The following is a 27,122-nucleotide window of genomic DNA, read 5'->3' as shown; positions in this document are numbered from 1 at the left end:
ACTTCCATGGCATTATGTTTTGCCATTATAAAAAGTAAAGACAAACCACAAATGAGTGAGATGTTAGATTTTATTCCAAGTCAAGTTCTATGTTGAGATACTGTAGGCCAAATGATCATGACTTTTTGTACAAGGAATAGCATGAGAATTGTATTATATACCCTTGCTACCTGGTAAAGATACAATGTAATACATGTTATTTTGTTCAAACCAATTTGACACTTAGTTTTTGGATTTTTCCAGATTTTTCAACCACCAATCATTGTCCACATATTCAAATGGAAAAGACATTGAATCTATCATTATGGAGCCTATATACATGAATACCAAATTTTGTTACAAAATAATAAGGAGATATTATCATACAGAAAGGAACTACAGGGCAAGCATACAACCAGACTCAATGCCTCTTCATGGCTTTTAAATCTCACATTCAAACCTAAAAGTTTCAACACAACATGCTGCCATACAATGTAAGTCTCCAATGTTGAAGTTAAGACTATGCAAGTATGGTTAGATATACCAGCTGTCAACATGGCATGATACATGGTACAATTACATTCTCGTCACTGTGTCATGTTTGCCGTTACTTTGGAAAATCTAACACTTAACTAACACAGTACGGAAGACAGCAAGTCATACATTGAATGCAGGATTTCTTCACATTTTTCTCTTCAGGGCTTCTCTTCAATTTTTTGACACAGATTTTGAAGTTCTCAACACACTTGTATAAAAATGAGCACAGGAGTAATATCCAATACCACTGCCATCACACACATTGTGTATTATCTTACCATATACACACACAATGTTCATAAATGAATTCTGTCCAAATCTAAAGAATATAACCCATGTCCTTTGCAATGAACCTTTAATTTATCCTATGATCATCTACTAGCTTAAGGAATGATCTGCTTTAAATATCTTTCAGTGGAAATGATTCGCTACCTTAAAAACATTATAATTATAGCACCCCATAAATAAAACAAACTAATTTGTAGACAATATCACACAACTGCCATTTTCATCCAACCTGTGAAAATGAATTCGTATCTCTCAGAACAAAGTTAGTATTGATTTAGCCTTCTTAGATAAGATACCCAAAGGCAACTCCACACCCCCAATCTGATGAATTATCTTTCTGCAGGCAAGGGTTACACGGTTTCGTAGATTATGATCTTGCACATTTGCAGATTCCAATACCTGATCATCTGTGGTTTACATGTACAGTATATTTGTACACGTATGTCCTTCGTGCATGCACGCAGTGCATTTCAGAAACAATTGGCAGCATCACGATGCTACTATACATGTCCGTAAGCTGCTCTGTGTGTTTAGACTGCGTCTGTTACGTTACATCCGGTTGTCGTGTCTCAGTACTGCGTGGTAGGAGTTCCGCAGGAGAGCGTAGGGGAAACAGGACTCCAACAGGTCCATGGTCAGGAACGGGGACTCCCTCACAATCTGAAGGAAACAAGAGAAGGAAAAAACACAGAGCAGGAAACAATTAACACTCAAAAATCACAAACATATGCCAGTCTCCATGAATAGTTTCATCAGGTTGGTAAGACACTGAGTAAACAGACTCTTTTTACACAACCAAGTGTTTTATTCAGCCGTAGATATGTAAATATTGTACATTTGGGAATGCATCTATAGCAGCGACACCTGTGCTGCAATGCAATGTGAACCAGTCAGAATTGCCCTGAGGAAGGTGACAGACGGTCACTAAAACGTTGGCTGAATAAAAGACTTGGTTGGTTGACAAAGAGTCTCTTTACTCAGATGCGAGTCTCTCTTGATGACACTAGTACATACATGTACACACAATCTATAACTACAAACAAGGCAGAATGAAGCTATGAGCTACAAAATGGCATGCAAGAGTCATACTACACATACAAGAATCTCTACTGTCTACAACTCAATCATAGGGACAGTGTTATGGGATAAACCACAAAGGAACAATGATTTGTGTCAATACTAGATAAAACTCGCATACAGAGCAATTCAGCCAATGTTGAGAAAGAATTGTTGCCGTAGCTGTGATTTTTTTTTTCTTAAAATTTTGGCCATATCATTCTTTTGTGGTTTGTCCTCTATAGAAAGCAATTACAGAGAGCAGGTATGATGCCCAGGCAATATACCTCAACAGATGGACAAGACAGATTTTGTTAACATTTTAGTCACAAGAATCATGCCTGCTCTACTGCAGTGAGCAAGGGTGTCACTAGGGGGCTCTACACACATTCATGCAGGAGTAAAGTCAGTAGTAGTAGCTGCAGTACCAGAATGCCGTATCAGCACCTAGGTTTCAAGACCTAATAAGTAAGATAAGAAAAGGGCACAAAGCAGTAAGAAACACTAGCTGTACAGAAGCCAGCACTTAATTCTACAGAGTAGCTACAGAGTGAAAAGGAGCAGAGGTGGGTTGCTTACCATGTGGGCAGAACACACTGAGGAATTAGAATATCAGGAAAGGAAAGCCAAGAAGGAAACAAAAATGGCTGCACCTGGTCCAGAAGCAGGTAGACTGACTCGCGGGACCGCAGGGCCAACTTGTCGGTTTCCTGTCCCAACTTTAGCAGGCTGGAGGAGGCCAGCTGTGACAGTGACAAACAAATTTTAAAGACATTACGATGAGTAAACTGCAAAAGTACATGTACAGTCCCAAACAATACATAATGTACCTACTATTGTATCTGGAATTACACAGACATCACCCCACATACAGTGTATAAAGAAACCATGTTCTTTAAAACATCACAAAACTGAGTTGTTCTTCCGAAAAAGAGTTGACATACATGTATAAGACTTCTGACAGGGTACCCTTAAAATCAGAAAAACAACTTCTATGGTGCTACCTACAAAATGTTCCATGAATGGTACAACAGACAAACACATACTTGTATGTACATATACATGTACACATTGTACTGAGTATCCTTTGCACTTACAACAGGCAGCAAACATGTCAAGACTAGAAATACATTTTCTACATGATTGTAGATCTGATGGTGGGACTTACAGCCAGGAACTCTTTAAGCCTTTCCTCAATGGTCACCCTGCCTTTCCCATATATAGTAAACATGGCTGCAGCGATACTGTTAACAGCCTTGGCCAGGCAGTGGATGTTGTTTGTATGTCCTAGAAGAGGTAAACAAACAAACAAAAACAACAAAATCATACAAATTGCATATAACATAAAAAAGCACCCTTTGAGACATTCACATCTTGAATTCAGGCGTGGATTTCAACACAGCAATAGAGCCAACTTGGAAAATACAACACTACAGTAAAATTATGGTATGCTTTGACATTGCAAAATGATGTATATATGTACATTTCATGTAACTGTAAATTAAAGAACAATTGTTAAAAAATTAAAAATTAAAGAACTTTGAATGCAGTTACATTTTAGTGTATGCCTGTTCACCATGGATTCTGTTTCTACATGACATTGTATATAAAGTTGTCATCTTAAAACAAACATATATTACTGTATATCCAATGCATCAACCAGAAAAAAAATTATTGCCCTATTGACCTGTGATTCTTTTTTTATCATGAAAGTTCATTTGTGTTGGTAGTAATCATAGTAAAATCTTGAACTTTATTCCAACACACAATTGTACAGGGATCAAATTTTCAACGACCACTGTCGCCTTCATCTGGATAATTAATGACCAATCAGTTCACAACTTTTTTTTTACTCAACCAAAATTCCCTACCTTCTAGGTCTGCTCTGAAGGAAGACTGGGAGTCTAGTGACAGCATCGGTAAGGAGACGGCAATGAACACCATCAGCAGACAGGCTATCTTATAGTCCTCATCTGGATTCTCTGTAAACATAGTGTCCCAGTCACAAAATAGTTTCAAATTGAACATAGCCCTGTTAGTGTTAAAATGAAATGCATTACACATGGTATACATTTTGTAAAGGGTACATACAAGAAGACTGTGGCACAAAACAGAATACAACTGAGGCCAAGACCGGACATAACAGTCAGGTTACCTAACCCATTTTAGCGGCAGAGTCTCTTTCACTTTGCATATACAGTTATAGAGGACGAAAGAGACTGGGCAGCTAAAAAATTTTTGGTAACCATCGAGCTAGGGAAATAACTGTTAGTTTGCAGATGACATGTACCCAATGAAAACTTTCCTTCAATTCACAAAATCAGCTTGCAGATATAATTCAAATATGAACTTCATAAGACTCAGCAGACAACTACAAATTCAAACTCCTAATTAGAATCAAAGTTCAGTGTGATGCTCACAACAATGTGACAACCAAACTGTGTGCTTGTTGTACATTTGTACACAATGGCATGAAATAGATGAAAAAAAAAGTGACACTAAAAGATGTTCAACAAAAAAACAGTCAGTGTGGCCCAACCTGCCCAAATCTGTCGTCTCATATGAAACGGTTGTGGAAGAAAGTATTCAGCACCCGCACCTGTAAGGTTTCCAACATGACCAAAACACGGAGAAAAACTCCTCCATGTAGGCTTATACATAAGCAAAGGTGAACAGGGGGTAACAATTTGATTTAGATTACAGCTAGATTAGTAGAATTAGTAAGTTAAACACAGATTAAAGGAATGCATTTGCCTACATGGAGGACAAGCTAAAAAAAATGAAGTGAAACAAAAAAGACATGGGTGGGAAGTGACATGGAGATGTATCATGTATGATCTGTATGATTTAAAAATGAATGGTTGGGTTAGTGTGCTTGTTATTTGAAGCATATTAAACACATATTAACTATCAATTGATGAAAAATAAAGTTTGCCAGGTGTGATAAAAGAGTAGAAAATTCCAACCATAAAAGAAAAAGGTGACAACCCAATACACTTGCTTACCAGATTTCTGTACTCTGAGAGCAGCACACAATGCTGGGTCTACATCACAGGGGAGGCCAGCTGCCGATGCCATCTCATTCACTATCTCAACACGAACCTGACACAAACAAGATAAAAATATTCCATGCAACTGTAATGATAACCATAACTGTAACACTGAAGTATGGCTAAAAAGGGAAAAGGTACAACGTAGTTTCTGGCAGTAGGGGCCTTGAGATAACACAGTGTCTAGGGCAAAGATAGGAAGGTGGAGCCCATCCCTCCCCTTCCACTGCCTTTTACCTCCCCAACCAAAGTAGGGTACCCATTTTACACCTGGGTGGAGTCATGTAAAAAGCTATTCCAAAGGACACAACTTCTAGCCAGGGATTGAAATCACAACCTTTTGATCTCCTGTCCACTAGCCAAGCCACTTAGCCATTCAATGACACAAAATACAGGGCCAACAGATGATTGGGAAGTAGAGAATGTACACTGACCATGTTGTTCTCAGGTGTCTCAGGGAAGTGTTTCTGGAAGTCGATGATGGAGCTCATCAGGAATGGGATGCGTTTCTTCAGCACCTGTGGGAATTCCAGAACAGGAACTGATGATGAGTGCCACCCAAAACAATTATTACTACAATCATGTAGTACATGCAGCTAATATTTACTTCTAGATGTTACATTAAAACTCTCAATCAGGAAAACAAAAACAAGTACAAATGTATTTAGGATAGCACTTCTTCTACTGCTTACATACATGTACATGTATGGGAAATACATATAGAAATGAGTCTTACATCATTCAGAGCATCTTGAGCCAGTGTCTTGAAGGAAAGGATGACTCCAACAATAGTGACTCTCTTCAGCACATTGTCAACATCTAAAGGGGGATAGACATTATCATTTCACATGGGGATAACTGTAATTTCACATTTTCAGTTTAGCCGTTTGCCTTAGAACTGGCCTGAACTCAGAAATATTGTGTACTAAAAAATCAAGTTTGAATACCTATATTTCAGTTATATTTGTTACCGGTATGACTACTTAAAGGACTGTTGTTCAACAGTTGAACAAGTTTTAAATAGTCTTATTTCATGGAAGATTTTTAAAAGGAGAAAAGAGTTACCTCTGAGTCTGTTGAAGTGCTCTGCCATCAAGGCTGGCTTGTCAAAGTGGGTCCTCAAAGTAGTCAACACATCCTTGTTCTGGGTCACCAGTTTCTGTCATACAGATATGATAAAAGATATGTTAAATCATGATGAGACAACATTTATCTGTCCATACACAGGATCATCACAGAGATGAATTTGCAGGGCTCAAAATACTGTGCTACCTGGATACACAGGTTAGCGCAGGTAAAATTGGAGCTATTTCTGATGTGTACCAAATGTACCTGCACCTAACCTGCCCTGGTCCATGTACTGGGTTTATGTACAAATGTGGGTGTATGTGGATTTAGTATAATTCATACCTGCTAAATTCTGAGTGGTACAGGTACAATTTGTCTGGTACAGGTAATTTTCAATATAGCCTGCACCAGTGCAAGTATACAAAAAAAGACCTAATTGTAACTGAATATCATTGCTTGGTCTAGTCAAGACAAGTTGTTCACCTTGAGTTCTGCCACCTGGCTGGAGATGTGCCACATCAAACTCTCATTCAGGAACTTCATTCCATAAGGCCCCAACAGTTCAGCAAGGGATCGCAGTTCTGCAAGCAAACCATATCTTGTAAGGTAGGGATTTCAGTCAAGAGCAGCATTGCATTGCAAGCTTATAACAACTTTACAGAGAACGTCTAGTATCTTTAACAAATATGCTCAGAATACTACACACAAACATATACACTGTACATCCCATAATCATAATCTACCTGATATTACCAATATTGAATAATTCAAAGGACAAATAGATGATTTTTACTTTCTGATTGTTTTCCCCAAATATTTTGATAATGCATAATATTCACTATATGCGAGTCCAGGATTTCTATTAAAGGGTAGCACATTTAAGGTACACACTGACAGGTGACAATACATGCTGTACACTGTACACATGGGACAATATCTAAAAAAAATCCATACAAAAATGTACATGCTAGAAATTCTACCATTGACTGTAAAAGCAAATTCTTACTCCATAGGTTTGGTTTGGTTTATTTATATCTCCATTAGTGAATACATGGTAATTACTATTGGTCTCATAGTATGTTTGATATGTATCGCATTAGATGCCATACATTGTATTTGGTAGCAATGTAATGCAATATAGTTTGATCATAATACATTCTCACCACTGATATCTGAGAACTCCTCAGCATTTACGGCCACTTGATTGGGATCCACGCCGACGTTGACAAAGGCATGTCTGTTGGGTGAGAACATGATCTGTCCTGTACTCACTCTTCTCAGCAGTACCTCCAAGTACCTGGGCAGGGAGTTAACATCATAAAAAATCCAGCAAACAATCTATCATATACAGAACAGTGCCTATCTAGAACTTATTAACTAATTAATTAATTAGCTACTTAACTTATTATTTAATTAGTTAATTGCTATTACATATTATTTTATCAACAGGAAACAGGTCTGTCCTTAGTGCTGAGTACCAACCATAAACAGGTAAACAGAGAAACATGCCTGTTCTTGGTGCTGAACAGAAACCATAAACAGGTCTGTCCTTGGTGATGAACAGCAACCATAAACAGGCAAACATGCCTGTCCTTGGTGCTGAACAGCAACCATAAACAGGGAAACATGCCTGTCCTTGGTGCTGAACAACAGCCATACACAGGGAAACATGCCTGTCCTTGGTGTTTTGTACACTAAGACCCAGTGACTGACCAGTTAGTGTAGAGAGCTGTGATGGTCTTGTCTCCATGGCTGTCCTGGGGCTGGGTCTGTTGGAGCAACACGTTGTTGAACACCCTGGTGATGTCTAGGTGAACTGCAGGGGTGAAACATCAAGGTTAAAATGAATGAACACTTGAGTAAAGGAGTGCAGTACAACTTGCAAATGTGAAATCATTCTATAGATTTCTGGCAAAAGGTATGCCTTTAAAAAAAGAAACTCTATGAAACCAACTACAATCAACTTTTATTGTCGTTAGGTTCATTGTCGCGCCGCGTTCCTGCGAAGCTGGTGTGTTACGCCGAAAGGCGGTTATACCGGCTATACAGATACAGATACAGATTGTACATGCACATGTATGTTAAACATGGATTCTTTAATATGCATGTGAAACATGCAATACCCATGAAAATTACAACCACAGAAATCATACATCTTTGAGTGATATTTCAGATCCTGTGGTTTAGTTTCCAGCATGCAATGCCTTTTTTATTGCAGGAAAGCTCTCACCATAATTCTCTATGGTCTGCAGTACTCCCATGTAGGCCTCCACACTGTTGAGTAGTTCTGAAGGCTTGGCAATCTCCCCAGAGTCAGGGTTGTACATCACCATCCCTACAAGGGCTCTGAAATACGGCAAACAAAATTAAACAATCTTGGTAAGATAGTGTATTTATTTAATAGTTTTACTTCAACATTATACAGTATTTTCTGTTGGCTTTTTTAAGTTTACCTTCATGGAAGGAAAACATTGTTTTTGCTCTGTTTCTTCTTCTTCTCCAAACAAAAAAGGTCAATGATGGCTGTCACCACGGTAACTGGTGCTGTAGCAGACACCCCTGTGGTGTTGGGTTACATTATGTAGCAAGTGGCAGGAGGGGCTGGTCACCATATACATGAATGTGCTTCAGCAAGAATAAACAGAGCAATGGTTTGTTGGACTAAACCATGTGAAGGTCAACATTATACATTTGTTTTGCAAAAGTTGATTTCTAGTAAATTCTAGCTGATTGTTTTGTTTCTAATGGAGTTGATCCTTACTTTGTGAACCTGGACTCCAGGTGTTGAGTCAGGTACTCCCTGGGAGCAAAGGTGTGTTCCCACACCTGGATGGACGGGGTGTAGTTGATGGCAGAACACAGCTCTGTCAGCATCAGGTACAGTTTGTCCATGCTAGGGGAAAATGTACTGTTAACAAGTAGGTCCACAGGACATACAGTGTACTTTACAATGTGGCAGATCCAAACATTACTTGACTCTATGTGCTACCGCTATGACAATTATCTGCGCATGTATAACTTTACTTCATAAGTTTGTCATACATTATACATGTATACTCTTGATTGGACAAAATATTTTCTACCACAAGCGCATGTCATTTTCTTTTGACTTTGATTTCATGCTCAAAATGAGGTCGTATTTGCAAATATAAGGTTATCATCCCGACTGTAGTTACCAATTGTTATGTTGGAAAAAAATATTGTCTGCAACTGACAAAATTCTAATGCAACATTGACCAAACATCCAACGAAAACTGGGGAAAATCTGGGTTTCACGCAGGCACGGTATGTTCTGCTGATGTGCTCAGTTTATAGATCTGCAAATCCCTTGAAATCCTGGGATGATTTGAAGTCAGTTCTCGCTAACCTTGTGACATCAGTGCGAGAGCGGCGCATGCTCTCCCTCCCAGGTTTGTCAGGTTCCTGTGGCAGCTTCTTGGCTTTGTTCTGGTTTCTCTTCCTCTCGATGGCAATACTGATGGTCTTGGCAGCATTCTTGGGCAACAGCTGGGAATAAAACAAAATCAAGTATAGAATCCAGTCATTCTTTGTGTAGCACTGCTGGGGAAGACAGTGATGATTGTTGCTAGTGTACTTCAGCATCTACATTGTATCTTTGCATCTGATTTTTTCAACTGAGATTCTCACATAGGGAGTACAAAAATCAGGAATACCAGTTTTTGCCCTGACAACAAACATTTGCAACCCCTTGATAAAATATCACAAGCTGCAAGTTAAGTACAAAATACAATGTGAAAGCTCCATCACCAGTCCTGGTTTGCCATGTTTTTAATGCTTAACATGGGTAAAATACTCTTCTGGCTACATACATGTAACATTAGTCCCTTTTAACATATGTTTAATGTAATGTCTTACCTGATCTCCAAGCTTGCACTGTTCATCACAGATAGAGGTAATGATGTTCTTGGCCTCCTTTGCCATCTCATCCAGGAAGAAGTTGGCCTGTGACAGGCTACGGTCCCCAATGTGGTGTCGCTACAAATTCACAAAAAGCTTCAAGTTAAATCGTCACACACACTTATTTTTCTTCTACGCTTAATGTGACATGAGGTGAAGTTGTAACAGTAGGATATGAATGCATGCACATGCACATGGTCCTTGGGTCAGAAGATCAATCCGTCTTGTAGTTCCTTTAAGATAATGTCATGCTCTAAAACTGATCTAACAAAAGTACATCTCTTCTCCTAGCCAAATATTTCTAAAGCTCCTAGATTCAACAAATATTAGACCTGTATATATCTTCATCTGTTGTACATGTAATTATTTTTCATGCCTTGAAACTACTGTATCACTACAGTTTGGATTTTGTGCACCTTGGATGGAAGTTCACAGAAACTTGTACCCTGACTTTTTCTTTCTCTTGTTGAGCCCCCACTGGTTCTCAACTGTGTGTGGTTCAGTCATATTTAAATGGTTAATAAACAGTCTCTAGCACTGGCTTACAAAATCCATTCTACCCTCCAGGGCAAACTCTGTGTCTTTTCACATCCATATGTACAATTTGTGATGAGTATGGTAACATTACATTCCTCATTTCAGCTCATTTGTAGGGTCCCACATCCTGCAACACTGCAGCATGCAGACATGAAGCCAGAACGAAAACATGCACTAGGAAAAGATGCATTTGCTCGGGGGACTCTTGGCTTGTCGGATGCTCATAACCATCATAACAATGATGTACGCAACAAGCAACAAGAACGCCAGCCTTCCAATCACTTCATATGCTGCCCATGCCTTTAACACATACATGTACAGCAGAATTCGGCCAGAATGACAAAAAATACAGAGCAAATCTGCTGCTGCCACGAGCCAGTACTACCAAGCTTGTACATAAGAAATATGAATGCATACATTTTGCTTGTATGACAGCATTGGTTTCTGAAAGGCACATCACAAAAGATTAGTGAAAAGTTTGGTGGCAGTTCAGTAGGGAGACACAAAATGCTGAGGCAAATCATAGGGAATGGCCAGGGGGAAAATGTCAGCTGCACCTATCAGTGCAAAACCTTGGGGCAAACCAATAGCAAAACTTAGGCGGTAGTCATCTACATATTTTCATCAAAATACTAACTGCTACGAGACTTCTTTTGATATAACTGTATCAGAAACTTGACTGTGACGTTGTAAAAAAAATGAAAATGAGATAAAACAAATAACATAAATTTGAGCTGTGAAATCCACACAAGCAAAAAAATAAAAAAGATAGAAGGCTTCGGCAAGAAGCATTGCTGAAAAGGGAAGTGACAGCGGTAAATTAAAATTCCAAGCAATCAATGAGGGAAACGTTACAAACAAACTTCTTTTAAAAAAAAAAGAAGAGGATGGAGCTGAAAGATAGGGTTGGCAGCAGTCAAACTGATTCCAGCCCGACCCTGAAGGGTTTGCATTGATAGGTTCACTCAGAAGGGAAGGGATGATATAAGTAAGGACCCCACCACTACCTCCTCTGGACAGATCTCGTGGGTGCAGTTCATGAAGTGGGAACAGATGAGTGGGAAGCTGATGGAGTAGCGCATCTGGGACGGTGTCTCCAGGCACCACTGGAAGTACTGCTCAAACAGACGCCCGTAAAAACTGGGGGGAGGAAAAACAATAATCCAAATAATGTATTATTCATGCAAACAATAATGTCTCAGTCTCTGATGAAAGACAGAGGATGCTATCTGAAATACATTGTACCACAGTAACTTTGCAGGCTCAATGTCTCAGTCTCTGATGAAAGACAGAGGATGCTATCTGAAATACATTGTACCACAGTAACTTTGCAGGCTCAATGTCTCAGTCTCTGATGAAAGACAGAGGATGCTATCTGAAACACCACAGTAACTTTCCAGGCATGAGACTGCAGTCAGTTACAAGAATTCTCATCAAATGAAATCAAACAAAAGTTTAAAATATTTCCACTACCATTAATTTTGTTACCTTATTTGTGTCTGTGTTCGTGATATATAGAATATGGGGCAGCTTTTGCCATAACATACATTGTACACTACCAGAAAATTTTTCATATTTTTCATACTTTTAATAACATATGTTGAGAAATATTTTCTTACGTTACATAAGAAAATTCTTTGTATTCTTGTTCTTTTCTTAAGTGGAGAAAGTATTGTTAGTATGATGCTCACCAACAAAAATTTTGTAGAAAAGAAAAGAAAAACTTTTTTCAGACTCCAAGATTTGTTTCTTCTTTGGTCAAAATTTAGTATTTTTACAGATTAGTAGGCGACAGGAACAACTGAAGGTTTTGTACCAGAAGGTGGAGAGGTCAGATGTCTCCTTAGCCATCTCATCCAGACTGTCCACCATGTATGTGTGGAACGTGATGGTGTTCATGAGTCGTGCTAGATCAGGGTTCTCTCTCAGAACCAGCTGGGCTCGACTAACACTGGTGTAGGCCTGGCAGGGAAGGCACAAGTTCAGTTCAGCAAGTTTTTATTCAAAATTGACTGGCATTTACAGTGTACAAGAACACAATTAAAACTGATGGTACTAAAACTTGTATTCGTTAGTTTCATCAGGTTGGTAAGTCACTAAAAGTAAAGTTAGAGACTCTTCTTACACAACCAAGTCTTTCCTTCAGCCAACATTTCGGTGACCGTCTGTCATCTTCCTCAGGGCAATTCTGACTGGTTCACATTGCACTGCAGCACAGGTGTCGCTGCTATAGATGCTTGACCGAATGTACACATGTGTGGTTACAGGGAACTGTATCTACCAGACTTAATATCAGATGACTACATTTAACACTGGATAGCTGGCAGTTCTAATTTAATCAGCTGTTGTCAGATATAACTGTCAATGGAGCAAATGGTACATGTAAATGTATAACAATACTTATAACCTTCAGGAAAACAAATGGCTGAACTGAAGTACCTGTAGTCTGAACCAGTCCAGTCTCATTCCTCGGAAGTCAAATATCTCCCCCTCCTCAACTGAAACATACAAACACAATCATTCTGGGATTTAGCCAATAGGCACCATTGCTTTGTTTTCTCTTTTACTCTTCTCCTGGACTGATTTCAAAATGGATAAACACATTTGCCAGGCCATACCAGATTTTACACAATCATCTACTTCAAACTCCATGTACACGTTGAAGAGGAGTCATGTTGTTTAGAGATGGTATGTAAGTATGTAGGTCCTACATGTAAATAAAGGACAGGGAAGTACTAATTTGATGTTTAAAACTCACAAAGAAGAGTTGTCCCTATGATAATGAAGCAAGGAGAAAGAGTGGTGGTGTCAGATGTAAACATAGCCTAAATAGTACCTACGTGCAACTTGTCACAGTCTTGTAAACTTATACACACCCATTTTTATTGCATAATCAGAACGAAATGTTTCTCATATTCAAACAAAGCAACCTTTGAAAAACAGACGATAGTCAACAGATTTGCTTTTAGAAAAACAATAAAAAACAGCTTTAGTTGCATTACACAAAAGGATATTCTATCACCCTTTACTAAATTGTTTACATCAAACATGTAGCGCTACATGTAAATCATGCATTTGTATATCATTTCTGATGAATCGGAATCAGATGTAAAATGTATTATATTATATATTATACCTTGTTTGACAGACAGGCCATTCATAGTGTTGACAAAAGATGACATGATGATAGACTCATCCTCTGGACACACCGACAGATTCTGGAAGGTAGAAACAATGCAAACAATGCAGAGGCCGACATGGCAGCTAATACTGGTGCAGTGCTGGGAATATACTGTTGGCAGAATGTACTGTGCCTGCATGAAACCCATAATGTATCATGCATAACACTTCAGCAGAATGTTTCGTCTAAGATTGCATAATTATTTATTTAGGATGGCATACTGTCCATAGTTTTCAAATGTTGTGTCAGAAAAGATACTGTCTTCTATGGGCAAAATTCTGACGCAACATTGACCAAACATCCAACAAATATCTGGGTTTTGCACAGGCATATAGTATGTTCTGTCAATGTGCTGTACAGTATAACCTTACTAGGACAAATTTACAAGAACAAGGGGTCACACGGGCACTATGGATGAGTTTCTTCAGTCTGTCATATCAGATATGTAATTGCTAGCAATCTTGCAATGCAGTAATTTAACACTGTCAAGACAGTTCTATATTTACATTCAAAACGTCTTTGGTGCAATTTTTTTTCTTTAAGTAAAAAGTAAAAAGCAAGAACATTTTCATTTGCCAAGAACAGTACTCGTAAAATGACTTTAACATATATACAGTATCACGTTCAACCAAACATGCGCACTTCAAAAGAATGGTCTCAGTTCCACAATGCCTGTATACCACCTGGGGGTAAGATTAGTACTTAGATACTTGTATAGAACTGGTTAAAGGGTTAGTAGTTTAACAGGGAGGGGGTCACAAATACACCACTCAGTACCATAGGGCTCAATAGTAACAGCAAGTTTGAATACAAAAGGGGGGAATCAGGGGGAGAGGGGGGTACTATATTTTCATCATTTCATGGATGCTTCTTTTGACAAATCTTTTTGAGACACAAAAAAAAAGTGTGACAAGCAGTCGTAAAGTATGATTTCTTTCCAGAAATAAAAAAGATTGGCAAAGTCGGTGCCAAGGAGAATGATGAAGAAACCAAACTCGGCAGGTGGAGGTTATTTCTGGTGGGGGAACGTCAACAAAAACTCGGTGATAGACTGGCTTACCCAGTCCTCCTGACACGTGGGGTTTCGTTTGCTGTTGAAACTTTCTCTCGCACGCAAGCGAGGCTTGCGAAGGCCGCAGGAAAACACAACAAGAGAAATTTTGGTTACCAAAAGAGTGACACGCTCATGTGTGGGGGGGTGGAGCATAAACAACATCAGGGTAAAACTGCCTGGTCTTTTTTTTGTTTGTTCTCAGAATCAAAATTCTTCCAGTTCATCCACTGTATATATCAAAACCTCCTGTGTTGAAAAATGTTTGAAAAAAAAAACAGATAGGGCTTCAATACAAAATCAAAAGTCAATATTTTAGCAAGCCACTGATTATTTCATGTTTTGATAAGCGAAAATGGCAGCCAAATTATAAACATGCCATAGCTAGTACCATCTGTGCTCACAACATTAACATATGCATGATTTGTTACGAACTGAATTTTCCTATTAACTGTACATTCAATAATGTTAATCTTGCATCGCATTAGAACAAAAAGGTACCGGCATAAAACTACTACTAAACTGTATTCACAAAACTACAGTTGCATTTCCCATACTTTCGTACAAGCAGATTTCAATCTTTGACAGCATTTTTCTACAGTACTACGACAAGACACTGAACGTGATTCTACAAGTCTCTAAAGAGTAACTCTACTAGCATTTAGTAACACTAAATAGCATGCAGACAAAAGTGTCAAAACTCAAGAAGCAGATTTCACAAGTTAGGTCTACCTGGTGCAATCCGTTCTTTGGTGGGGAGAGCATTACAAGAGAGGAAAGAGAAGTCCACAAGAAAAATTTCAACCACCTCTAAAATGCCAAAAAGATCCTAAAAGCCTTAAATGTGATGGAGTTAGATATAGGAGAGGCAGAGCTGAGCAGTTGAGATGCGCTTGGAATTTGAAATGCACTTGGAAAGTGAACGTTGACTCAGAGTGGAGGATAGGATGGGGGGTTAAGGCAGGAAACAGACAATATTCTACAGTTTTCTGTACTACAGTGAGAAAATGACCATGCTACTGTGAAAAATGCATTAAACTACACTGAGAAGTGGTATACAAGCAAAGGTGGGGAGAAGACAAGTATACTAGAGGTATATAATTATAGGGATGTGTTTTGAACAGACACTAGTAAGGAGGATGAAGGAAGGAAGGAATTATGAGATGATGTGAATTATTACAGCAGAAATGCATAACACAATGTTAGATTCATATCTATGACACAATAACTAGTACACATCTAGACAGGCAATGTAACAAGCTTGCTAGGCAATGTTATGTACGAAGATAAGCTATTAGAAGGATTACTACAGGGTGCTCTACATGTATGTGCACAGATCATATTCGACTACTAAAATCCAAATAGAAACATACAAACACCTTTCATGCAACTGAATCACTCTGTGTACATATGAGCATGCAATTTCTACATGTACTTTACACATTTGTATAAATGTAGTCATGCTTGATAATTTTTCATGCAAAACAACTCATAACATGGTGACAGAATTTTTGAGCTAATTTTGTACAACCAGGAAACAACATTTTGGGAAACAACTTAGAATCATGGAAAGGTTTTACCATTATCTGAAACAAGTGACTTGTGAAAGTTTGGCCATGTTACAAGTTGTACTGCCGACATGCAGAGGACTCATAGTACTACCTGGAACCTACCTGGACTAGGTTGTTGAGCACGATGGAGTCAAACCCGTTCAGGTACTGTACGTAGTACCGCTGCATGACCTGGTTGTACTTCCGCAAAAGTCCCCGCAACTCTTCCATGTAGTACAGCAACTCTGGCAGTTGTCTGGTGAAACAAAAAAATGATTAAAGATGGTGGGTAAGATATTGGAAGGCAGACTCTATCCCCAAATGAAGTCAGGTACCCATTTTACACCTGGGTAGAGTGAGGAAAAACTGTGTGCCACAAGAACACAATGTTAAGAATACCAGGGATCAAACCCATGACCTCTTGGTCTCGTGTCTGTTTGCCTAACCTTTCAGCCATTCGATGCCACCCAAGTAACAAAAGATATACATAAAAGAAAATGGATGATCATGCATTATGACAAAAAGCAGTTATTCAGGCAACTGGATATGATTTGGGAAAATCATATCCAAATCCATTTGGACCGTTTCCAAAATCATATCCAGTTGCTTGAGTAACTGCTTTTTGGCGTATCTTATTACCAGGTCCTGGATGTCTGACCTTTATCGACGTATCATGCATTATGTTTTGACATCATATTGTACGGCCATAGAAGAAGAACTGAAAATAATGTCAAAGTCACTATGAAGAAAGCACAGACGAAATCTACCAACCTGTCTTCATAATCCACAGGGTTGGGCCGCTTGTTGAGTTTGGGCGCAGGGTTTTCTGAGTGTCTCAGTAGCCAGAGTACCTCGTCTCGAGCAAACGACAGACCCATAAACACAAACAAAGCCTGCAGAAAAAGTAAACAACAACATTACAAATCTTTGAAATATTGCCATTTCTATTTCAAAGACACTAGTCTAACAGTTTAGAAATTCAACTTGCCTTAGAAGAATATAATAAACCAGAAGACACTACAGATATATGAGTGGTATGATCTTAAGTTAAGCCACACTAGATAGACACTGTACACAGCCACTACACCAGACCTAAGAGTGCTACCATCATCTTTTGAGCTGTACCTTGGGCCCCAGTAAACCAGGCTGGTCAGCCAGAATCATCACTAACTCCTTCAGAGCTGTACGCAGGAACGCTCTTCTCTCTCGGTGAAACGGACCCCTGCACAACAAAATCAGTTCAAATGTTTGTAAAACAAGAGTAATATTTTGGGCTGATTTTGCGGTAGCATACAATATATGTGTCTCATGCCATTCTTTGTTACAGCTTTTTTACTTGAAACCTTCTTCAACACAGTTAGAAATGTTTTTAATGGCTACATAAAAAATCTAACATGTTGTGTCCAATCTATATAACTTTGAATACAAATATCAGTCACTTACGCGTTAACAACAGCATAATTGGCACACTCCTTTGTTTCAGTTACACGCTTGCCGTACCTGAAAATGAATACAAATTACATTATAAAACAGGTGTCAGACTAACGTTAACTATTGATAACTAATGGGGAACAACTGCACAGCTAGTAAACACACAGCCCTAAGATCAATCCTCAAAGCAAGACTATTCAATATGTAGTATTGAGGAACAAACTTCACAAGATGGTATGAAAAACATCACAACGTGTACATTGATTGTGATCTATGTGAGATTTAACATGACGACAATGTTTTAAAAAAAGGACAGAAGGAAACAGACTTACCCCTTGATCCCCTCGAACACCCCCTCCACAGTCTTGTGAATGTACAGCACCTCGTCTCGGAACAGCGTGATGACGTAGTTCCCAGACAGCGCAAGTCGCCACAGCTGAACAGCAGAGTCTGACTGTGTCAGCTGTCCATGGCACAGCAAGAATCCAACTGGGAAACAGCAACATTGTCAACATTTTTATCCATTGTCAAATTTTTTCTCAATACATCTGATTGCAAGTAAGAAAAAAGGGAAAAGCAGTTTTGCAAACTTTTGCTCAAGATTATTACTTGTCTACATTACTGTTAGATCTCCTATCATTGTACTTCCACATTTGGCCTCTAGGTGGCGCTGTTTTACTGCTTGGAACTACCCTTTTTCTATACTGGCAGAAATAAACATTTGTAGTTCCTTTTCTTGACTGTACTTACAGATGATCCACTTCTCCATGGTCTCCACTGACAGGTACTCACAGGGCATCTTTAAGGCACAAAGAAATGTTTCACATTAATGTACAACACAAGGAAATGACATATTGTGAGGCCAACAGTCACAACAACAGTTACAGAAAACATCCATCAGGTTTGCTAGGATCAGCAAACAGGACAGAACAGATTTCAACACTACTTGTGGACCAAAAATGCAGCTCAAAATGATACTTCATGGCATATGTATCTTGTATAAACACTTTTCAAGATGTTAACACCTCGTGAAACATAGATACAACTTACTACAGACAAAGAGATCAAATGCAAGCTTCTAAAAAAAAAGTGCCAATCCCCTTTTCACCTGGGTATGATTTCTTCCCAACCCAAATTTTACTTGCCAAAATTTGTGGGTTTTTTTCTGTACAGTCCTTGTGTATATAAGACTGGCAGATTACACAAAAGTCTGCCTTACCGTCTCGCTCTGTGCAGGGTTGAGCATCTGTCCTGGAGCACTGACCAGACTCAGCATCTGGGCCTGTCTCCACTGTTCAGCAGGCAGGTTCCGCCGGGGGTACACTTGGTGTAGGGACAACAGGGCACAGGCCACCAGCTAACATACAACAACACAACACATGTACAACACTTCAGTATACATGTACAGCAAGGCATAGCTAATATACATGTACAACAAATAATAACTGTTTTAAAATTGAACAGCAAAGTTCTTTCATCACAACCATTTATTTTTTTACGAGCCAATGTTTCGATGACCGTCTACCGTGGCCGACAAGAACAAAATTTTACACCGCAACTTTTGGTGTTTTACACCGCAACTTTTGGTGTTTTACACTGCAACTTTTGCTGTGTTTTATACTGCAACTTTTGCTGTGTGGATGACTTACACCCCTCCCCTTTTATAATGGACGGTCCCCCTGTCAGGTCAAAGGTGACAACGATGTCATGCAAACTACGTCGACTGAGTTATCCTTTTCGTGCATACGTTTTTTAGAGGAAAAGCTTGGCTACGTTGTGACGTTAGTTTTTTTCTAAAGGTTTTTCTAGCTTTGGCCTATAGATCGGGATAAATTTAAAAATGTTTCGACCAGGTCCAATGATTACAAATTATGTTGCTATCTAGTGAATGTTGGTAACGTTTGCACCGCTACGTGTTGATGTCGACGCATGGTATGATAGAAATGATGTCTGTCTGAAGGCGTAAATATGTAATTAGCTTAAACTATCGTGGCATGATGTCATAAACGCTTGCATGCGGCGATATTCGTCTTCCACGTTTCCCCGCCTTTGAGTCACGTGACATTTTCTAGCTAGATAATTCGGACTCGCAAGGTCGCTAATAATTTGATGAGTAAATATTGGGCCTATGGGAGTCAAATGAGGCACCACTTGGTACTATGAAGCAATAAAGACTTATTTTCAATTATGAAGTGTTGACTCTTGACTCAGGTAAGTTATCGATCATTAGGGAACAATACGAGCGATCGCCATGACGTCACCGTAGGCAAAAAGTGGGTGCCAGTTGGCTGATTTGCCTACCAAGAATTTGCATATGTCTTCAAATAATTTGCATGCGTATAATGTAAACAAAAACAGCGATCGCTCGTATACAAATGTAGACACTGTGACTCTCAGGCCGCCGCCATCTTTGTCACCTTTGACCTGACAGGGGGACCGTCCATTATAAAAGGGGAGGGGTGTAAGTTTCCCACACAGCAAAAGTTGCAGTATAAAACACAGCAAAAGTTGCAGTGTAAAACACCAAAAGTTGCAGTGTAAAACACCAAAAGTTGCAGTGTAAAACACAGCAAAAGTTGCAGTGTAAAACACAGCAAAAGTTGCAATGTAAAACACAGCAAAAGTTGCAGTGTAAAACACCCAAAGTTGCAGTGTAAAACACCAAAAGTTGCAGTGTAAAACACCAAAAGTTGCGGTGTAAAACATCAAAAGTTGTGGTGTAAAATTTTGTACTTGTCGGCCACGGTAACCGTCTGTCATCTTCATCAGGGCAATTCTGACTGGTTTGATGTGCACTGACGCTAGATGTTACTTGGTGTAGTGCACTAAAGCTGTTACATGTTTCACAGTGTATGGCCTATGTATGTCACAGTTGCACTACGTTCGGAAATGCATTAACAGTAAAAACTAGCTTAAGTGCAGTGTGAACCAAGTAACAGTGCACTGTGAACCATGTAACACCTTTAATGAACTATGCACCAAGTATAACATCTAGCATCAGTGCACAGTAAACCAGTCAGAATTGCCTTGATGAAGATGACAGACGGTCATCAAAGAACTTTGCTATTCATGTTATGAAGATGTTCACCTTGCTGTGAGGTGTGAATTCCTCCTGTAACTTCTTCAATGGCTGTTCATAGTCCAGGATCATCTGGCCTAGACGGGCAAAGTTCTGATCCCTGGGAAAAAAAGGGAACAAAATCTTATGTTATGGCCTTATACAAGACTATCATTACATTGTGTGTAATGCAAGCAACAAAAGGATCTTTCTAACTTGGAGAGTAACAATTCAGTAACAAAACTTGACCTTTATTTCATCAAGATCTAACTTTCTACTATTTTCTACTTTCTTCTATTGCACTTATCAAAAATCACAATCCAATCATACTTACATGTATCTTATTGAGTTACACTGTTCATATATGCAGAAACACACACATAAACATACACAAACAGACCGTAAAACATAATATACCGGTAACTTCTTTGTGAAGGCACTGAAGATAGTGCAGCTTGTACACTGTATCACAGAGAACACTGTGTATCAGTCCAACTCACACTTTGCCATGTGTCAGGTCATGTGCGTAGTTGTACAGTCCCAGCACTGCCTTCCTGTCATCTATCCGCGCCAGTAGGAGCATCAGAGACACATACGAGATGATCAGGTCCAGGTAACCCTTCGTCAGGTCATAGTTGGTCGTCTATACATGGTGAGAAGGGAATCAAATGAGTTACGTAGAAGTTTTGGTTGAAGAAAGCAACAAATGATGAACCTAGATTAAGTATACCTAAATTTCTATCTAAAACACAGTCTTAGTAATTGAAGCGTAATTATAATATTTCTGTAAAAGTAATCCATTGAGGTACTCACAATGTCAAAATGAACATTACAGGCATCCATTGTTGTGAGCAGCTCACTGACATGGTCCTGTAAAAAATATATATGATTGTACAACCTGGGTTACGAGATATTACAATTAGCCATGTTTGTGTACAATTTATGCAATTCTTTTGTCTTTGTGACTAAGATGTAACTGTTCCTTTACCATGGCATAGTGATGCTCTATGAGCTTCCTAGTAAGTACAATGGTTTCTGAACAGTTTTAGTATGACTACTACTTCCTAAATTCTGATGAATGGTACTGGTAAACTAAAATGCCTGGTGCAGGTAAATTTTCAATGTTACTTGCACCAGTTTTGAGCCCTGCAACAAGAATCAAGAGTGCGGAATTGTTCTAAACATATCTATCAAAACCTTTTGGATAACAGATAAGAAAACTACACAGAACTGTGTTAAAACTAGTGGTGTAAAAATGTACCTTGAAATCCATAACGTCCACAAAAGTGAAGTAGTAGAGTGAGAGCTGCTTCATGATCTCTCCCTTGATGTTGTTGACCTGCTGCAGCTGGGACTTTAGGGGAAAAGGTCATATCAACAAGGTGAACCAAAACTTGTACAGTACAGTAGATCATGGTACTCGTACAATTACTTCCACTTCATGTAAGACCCGAGTCATGCTTCTAAATACTACACATGTTTAAGAGTCACGGTAAACTGCTCTACGTACATACACAGTATGGTGAACTAGATTTATACAATATAGACATAATTCACTTAAGTTAAGAGAACATTATATACTTGTTTGCTAAGCTATTTCAGACTGTAATGGCTTGCTACATGTATGACCAAGTCTAGAGACTTTCAAGTATGCATAATACTTTAGCCACTTTTAGGGAGAACAAACCATATGTAAAACTAGCATGCCTCTAGCTAAACTGGTAAAAAGGAACAAAAAAGACATGTAGAAGGACCCAATCTGAATATAAAGTTCTTTTCTATGATTCTGGACAGCAAAAAAATCTTTGACGGTTCCACCTTTCATCAAAGAGGAACAAACATAAAAGTGGAGATTCTGTCCCAGTAACTGCTGAGATGGTAGAGATTGTGTATTTAGTGCATAATTGAGTGGGTTTACTTCTGCAAAAGATATAATCTGAAATATGTGACAAACCAAATTGTTAAGTGCAATTATGGCAAGTTGGAATTCCAGGCAGATACTCTCAGTTGATTCTTTACAAAATTGAATTAACATTTAAATTGAGTGATAACAGAGATTGAAGTAAGCCTATAAAAGAAACACATAGCTGGTATAGAGGGTATACATGTATGCATGAACATTTCAGATAATGTAAAAAGTGGACTGACAGACATATTATGTTATTTTACATACTAGTATATCATGTATACATTCTCTGTTTCAATCTCAAATTTTTCAGCTTATACAATTTCACTTTTTGTTTACTGAACTGTAAGTAAGTAATTCATTTCCATCCAAGTATGTTTCCTTCTAACAAAAAGTAACAATTATATAGCATCAATCATACAAGGATAAATCATAACTGCTTCTCATAAGGAATGTAAAAAAAAATAGTCAGGAAGATTGAGTTGAAAGATGCAAAGAATGCAAGAATGAAGGAGAGAGAAATACATGTATAGAAGACAGAGTAATTAGGTGTGTGAGAGATACCATAGTAAGTGTGCAATATGCTCTACATGTATATACCATTAAATGCTGTGCTTAATGTGCTAGCCACTATCTCACACAACGGTATTCAACAGAATACTTAGCATCCGACCAAAAGTTACCAAGAAAAAAAATGGTTTTAAAAAAAAAACACATAAAGGCCTGACCACACCAAAGTGCAGTGCAACAGTGCATACATCTCTCCAGAGCAAAAAGACGACTCAACTGACCTGCACAAAAGGCATTGTCCACTGCACATGCAAGGATAAGATATGGCAAAAAAATTGTCATGGTTAAAAAAGCGTACGGTTATATCTAAGTCTACAGCTCTTAGTGGCAGTTACATCTGAATCGGATTAAATGAGCAAAATTGCAGGCACGTGGGTAATTGAAATTAGGACACAAAAGGGTCCAGGGGTGAAAAACGAAGGAAAAAAAACAAAAACTGGTGGATTCTGGGTGAGGATGACTATACATAATTGTGGTAGGGTAAATAATGGATTAATTTAAGCAACAAGAGAATTGAGCAAAATACTTACAAATAAAAACCTCTGGAAAATAACAAGATTGCAATTGGCATGAAAGAGAGCAAAAAAAAATCTCCACCACAGCAAAAAATACAGTCTTTTAAACATGACGGCTCTCGGGCTTTTGTTATACAAATGTATGTACAAATACCACAGATGAATAAAAGGCAAAACTTTCCAGAAAAAATATACAAGTGTTCATAGAACCTTACCTGAACAAAATCAAACATGCCGAAATAGCCAAGAAAAGGAACAAGTCAACACTTCTAAGGATACTAACTTATAAATATGAATATACAAGTGTAATAATAAGTGCAACGCTTTTTGTGCCAAAAGATTATGGCGATCAGATACTACTTGCAAAGGCATACGTGATAGAGGATCATAGAGGGAAAGTTGGCACAGGGAAGGACAGGACTAGAGGATAGGATCTAGTCTAGTGAGGGAGGGAAGATGATACATACAATGTATATAGAATACTTGATACCTACATACATGTACATGTCAAATACGTATAAAATTTATCTATCATGACTTAAAGTAAGGGATACATGTAGATGCGCCTTAACAGTTCTCAGGCTACTAATAGATAATGTTATCTATGATTCTATCACAATATGATGATTGGTACATTTGTAAGTAGATAAATTGAAAATACAGCCAAATTATTACCTGGAATGAAAAGCATTGAAGCATAAATCGCATACAACAGTCACATTGTTTGACTACTAATACATGTACACATGTATAGTGATGCATACCGGTTCACTGGACTTGGATCCAGACTTGTAAGAATGTTTAGGTTCAAGTCCAAAAAAACCTAAAAGTCAAGAACCGAGTCCGGACTTATTTACCATAAAAGACCATTTCACATACCCCTTTTCTTTCCAAACCACCTCAAACCTTCCGTAGAATGCAAAATCTTTGCTGCAAAATGAAGAAAAAATAGCCATCGGGCATCGTCAAGTACCGGCCTCCATGTTATGTGGGCAAAGTTTCACCCTGACAACATTGCAAGGTTGCCAACATGCAATTTTGTACATGCCATGGGTTTAGGTCCGGACTTACAAGTCCGGACCTGAACCTAAACCTCTGGACTTGAATCCGGACCTGAACCTAAAATTGGGTTTAGGTATGCATCACTACACATGTATGTGTATGTACAAGCATTTCAGGTCTGGCAGATGGATTCAGCTATTCTATCATGACAGTGGCATGCAAGAATTGCTCTTCAACTGATCAGATTTAGGCACAGGCCTTGCTAATGCTAGCCTGGGAGAAATCTTATCATTTTACCCGGAAACAACCATGATCTAGGATTTATGATAATTTTGTTAAGGAATTCAGTTTCATGTATCATATTTACGAATGAACCGTTCTTACATAGTTGTTCTTGGAGTCGACATGTGGGAACTTCCTGACAATGAACTTGATGGCTCCTTCCAGGTTCTTGTCTGAGAGGAAGGCAGGTTTGGACTTCACATCTCCACAGGCCTGCAGATTAGACATGGGGGAAATATGTTAAACAATTATGTATGTTATCAGCAACACACTCAGGCTTTTCACATGGCATTACTGGCACATGGACTAGTATAGGCACATTGGTAGAATGTACTGCGCCTGTGCAGAACCCTGGCTTTTCTCGGTTTTCTCTGTATTTTTGGTCAACATTGCATCAGAATTTTGCCTGTTGCAGACGAAATATTTTCTGACTCTGAACATTTGGAAACTATAGACAGGATGTTAACCTTATATGTGCAAATATAACCTTATAATATAAAATATGAGACATTCTGCCGAAGTGCTAAATACAATACATCACGGATTTTGCTTAGGTACAGTACGTATTGCCGACGTGCTGAGAACATGTACGCATAACGTCCTGTACCTGTATGAAACCTGTTATATGTATTTTGCATAGAATTTTTAACATTGAGCAAACATCCAGCGATTCAAACGAAACCGCAAAAAATCCGTGATCACTCAAAATCAAATGTACATTATGTAGACTTGCACAGTGTTGAAGCTCCTTGCTGCAATCCACTGTCTCCAGGATTTAAATGATAATAGTCCATTGATAAAAAAATTTGACAGTGAACCTTACAAACATACAATGTCCCTAACTCACACAACTATGAATGTGTTTGAAATGACACAATACATGATAATTTGAGGGCATTCAAGGGAAGAAGAAAAAAATTTGAACTTATAACGTTACAGCGTAACAGCTACATTGTATTTATTCAAATCACTGAGGTTGTACCTAATTTATACCAACCTTGGACCCTGATTCAAATGCAACATGATTTTAAAGATACACTGAGAAGACACTGCGCATATTGGGGGAGGGGCAAGGCAGTTTGGGGAAGTCATAAACAGCTAGGGTCTTTTAATGTTTACTTTTAGGAACAGCTAATTTTGAAAATGACTGGAAAATTTATCATAATCACACATGTCTGTGAAGTGAAATATCCTTTGTTCTATTAGGCACCGTTTTTGTTTCGCTATGGTCAACTACCTAAAAACCACATCCATGTTACCAAAGCTAGGAACTATAAATGTTAGGTTCTTTCTAAAAAGTGTCAAAACACCACAAAAATCGTCTGATTTCCCCCAAAACGAGCCCGTCTGACAAGTCGGTCCCCCTGAAAATTCCCCCGAGAGAGCCTCACCTTTTTGATGTTATATATCCTCGTCAGCATGCCCATGGCCCGATCGTTCAGCACCGTCAGCTTCTCCGCCAGCTTCTGCTGACTGGGGATGAGCTGCCCCGTCCGAGACATCTTGTGTTTTTCAGCTAAAATGTGTAGAAAAGGGTCACATTTGGCGGAGGAAACAAAAACACAGGAAGGAAAGGGCTGGGCCACTTCCTGATACCGAGGCTGTCGCAATGCATTCTGGGAACGTTAGGGTTAGAGGTCAGATGCACCTGTCGACCTAAAATGTGAAATATGATGTTTTGGCGAATTTTGTTTGAAAAAAGGGGGCAATATTTGCATCAAATATAATCATTCAACACTTCCATACATTCACTAAGAATGCAAATGGTTGCCGATGTGGTTCTTATGATTAATTTTTGTAATGAACTTAAAACATATTTTTCGTTCTTTCCCCATGTTGTTGTCTGTCGATTTGATATCTGTGAAGTTTCATATTGTGTCTAAAACTATAGTCTAAAACAATCCATCCGAAGACAAGATAAAGTGACGTCATGGCATGACGCCGTGACTCATATTCATACTCCTAAAAAAATAGCCACAGCTCTCGGCTGGGCGTGGTGGAGCGAAGTATGGCGATATGAAATCAAAACTTAATCAAAGTTGCGATGCAAATATGAAAATTTGTCTCAAAAGTCTCAAAAATTGAACTTGTAATAAACTCACAAAGAAGGCCATATGTCATTATGTGTGCTTGATGTGTGCAT

General features: G+C 38.7%; 1 protein-coding gene across 7 annotated transcripts; it reads right to left on the bottom strand.

Annotated features, from left to right (window-relative positions):
* Nucleotides 1-11: 11 nt before the first annotated feature.
* On the bottom strand, nt 12-26,581 carry LOC109464697 (nck-associated protein 1-like). 7 transcript variants are annotated; one of them, XM_019761749.1, is made up of 35 exons: nt 26,371-26,581; nt 25,082-25,192; nt 23,402-23,422; nt 21,966-22,058; nt 21,518-21,574; nt 21,205-21,347; nt 20,735-20,825; nt 18,866-19,003; nt 18,397-18,445; nt 17,979-18,135; nt 17,659-17,715; nt 17,341-17,437; nt 16,987-17,108; nt 16,339-16,471; nt 15,398-15,412; nt 14,675-14,737; nt 13,570-13,651; nt 12,873-12,931; nt 12,250-12,395; nt 11,435-11,573; nt 9,855-9,974; nt 9,346-9,485; nt 8,740-8,871; nt 8,209-8,324; nt 7,692-7,794; nt 7,142-7,275; nt 6,462-6,559; nt 5,976-6,069; nt 5,647-5,729; nt 5,345-5,428; nt 4,866-4,962; nt 3,732-3,842; nt 3,029-3,147; nt 2,514-2,603; nt 12-1,464 (listed from the first exon to the last, which is right to left on the bottom strand). In XM_019761749.1, exons 1-35 carry the CDS (start codon nt 26,479-26,481, stop codon nt 1,354-1,356), a joined length of 3,516 nt encoding a protein of 1,171 aa, XP_019617308.1. In that variant the 5' UTR covers nt 26,482-26,581; the 3' UTR covers nt 12-1,353. The 7 variants fall into 7 exon arrangements, with proteins under 7 accessions (XP_019617308.1, XP_019617309.1, XP_019617310.1 ...); XM_019761750.1 differs by having other exon boundaries at nt 11,441-11,573; XM_019761751.1 differs by lacking the exon at nt 23,402-23,422.
* Nucleotides 26,582-27,122: the final 541 nt, after the last annotated feature.

This window comes from Branchiostoma belcheri, unplaced genomic scaffold (genome assembly GCF_001625305.1).
Source record: "Branchiostoma belcheri isolate BF01 breed outbred unplaced genomic scaffold, Haploidv18h27 scaffold14, whole genome shotgun sequence".
NCBI classification, from domain to species: Eukaryota; Metazoa; Chordata; class Leptocardii; order Amphioxiformes; family Branchiostomatidae; genus Branchiostoma; species Branchiostoma belcheri.
The sequence above is the reverse complement of the archived record's forward strand: the minus strand, read 5'-3'. Positions and strand labels throughout refer to the sequence as shown.

Bases quoted from the DNA above. Each gene is read 5' to 3' on its own strand.
- LOC109464697 (XM_019761749.1), bottom strand. From the start codon at position 26,481: ATGTCTCGGACGGGGCAGCTCATCCCCAGTCAGCAGAAGCTGGCGGAG. The intron at 17,109-17,340 runs GTACAGCTCAAA...CTTTTTCTGCAG, and splicing joins CTGGTTTACTGGGGCCCAAG to GCTTTGTTTGTGTTTATGGG. The intron at 6,560-7,141 runs GTGAGAATGTAT...GTTTGCTTGCAG, and splicing joins GGAGTTCTCAGATATCAGTG to AACTGCGATCCCTTGCTGAA.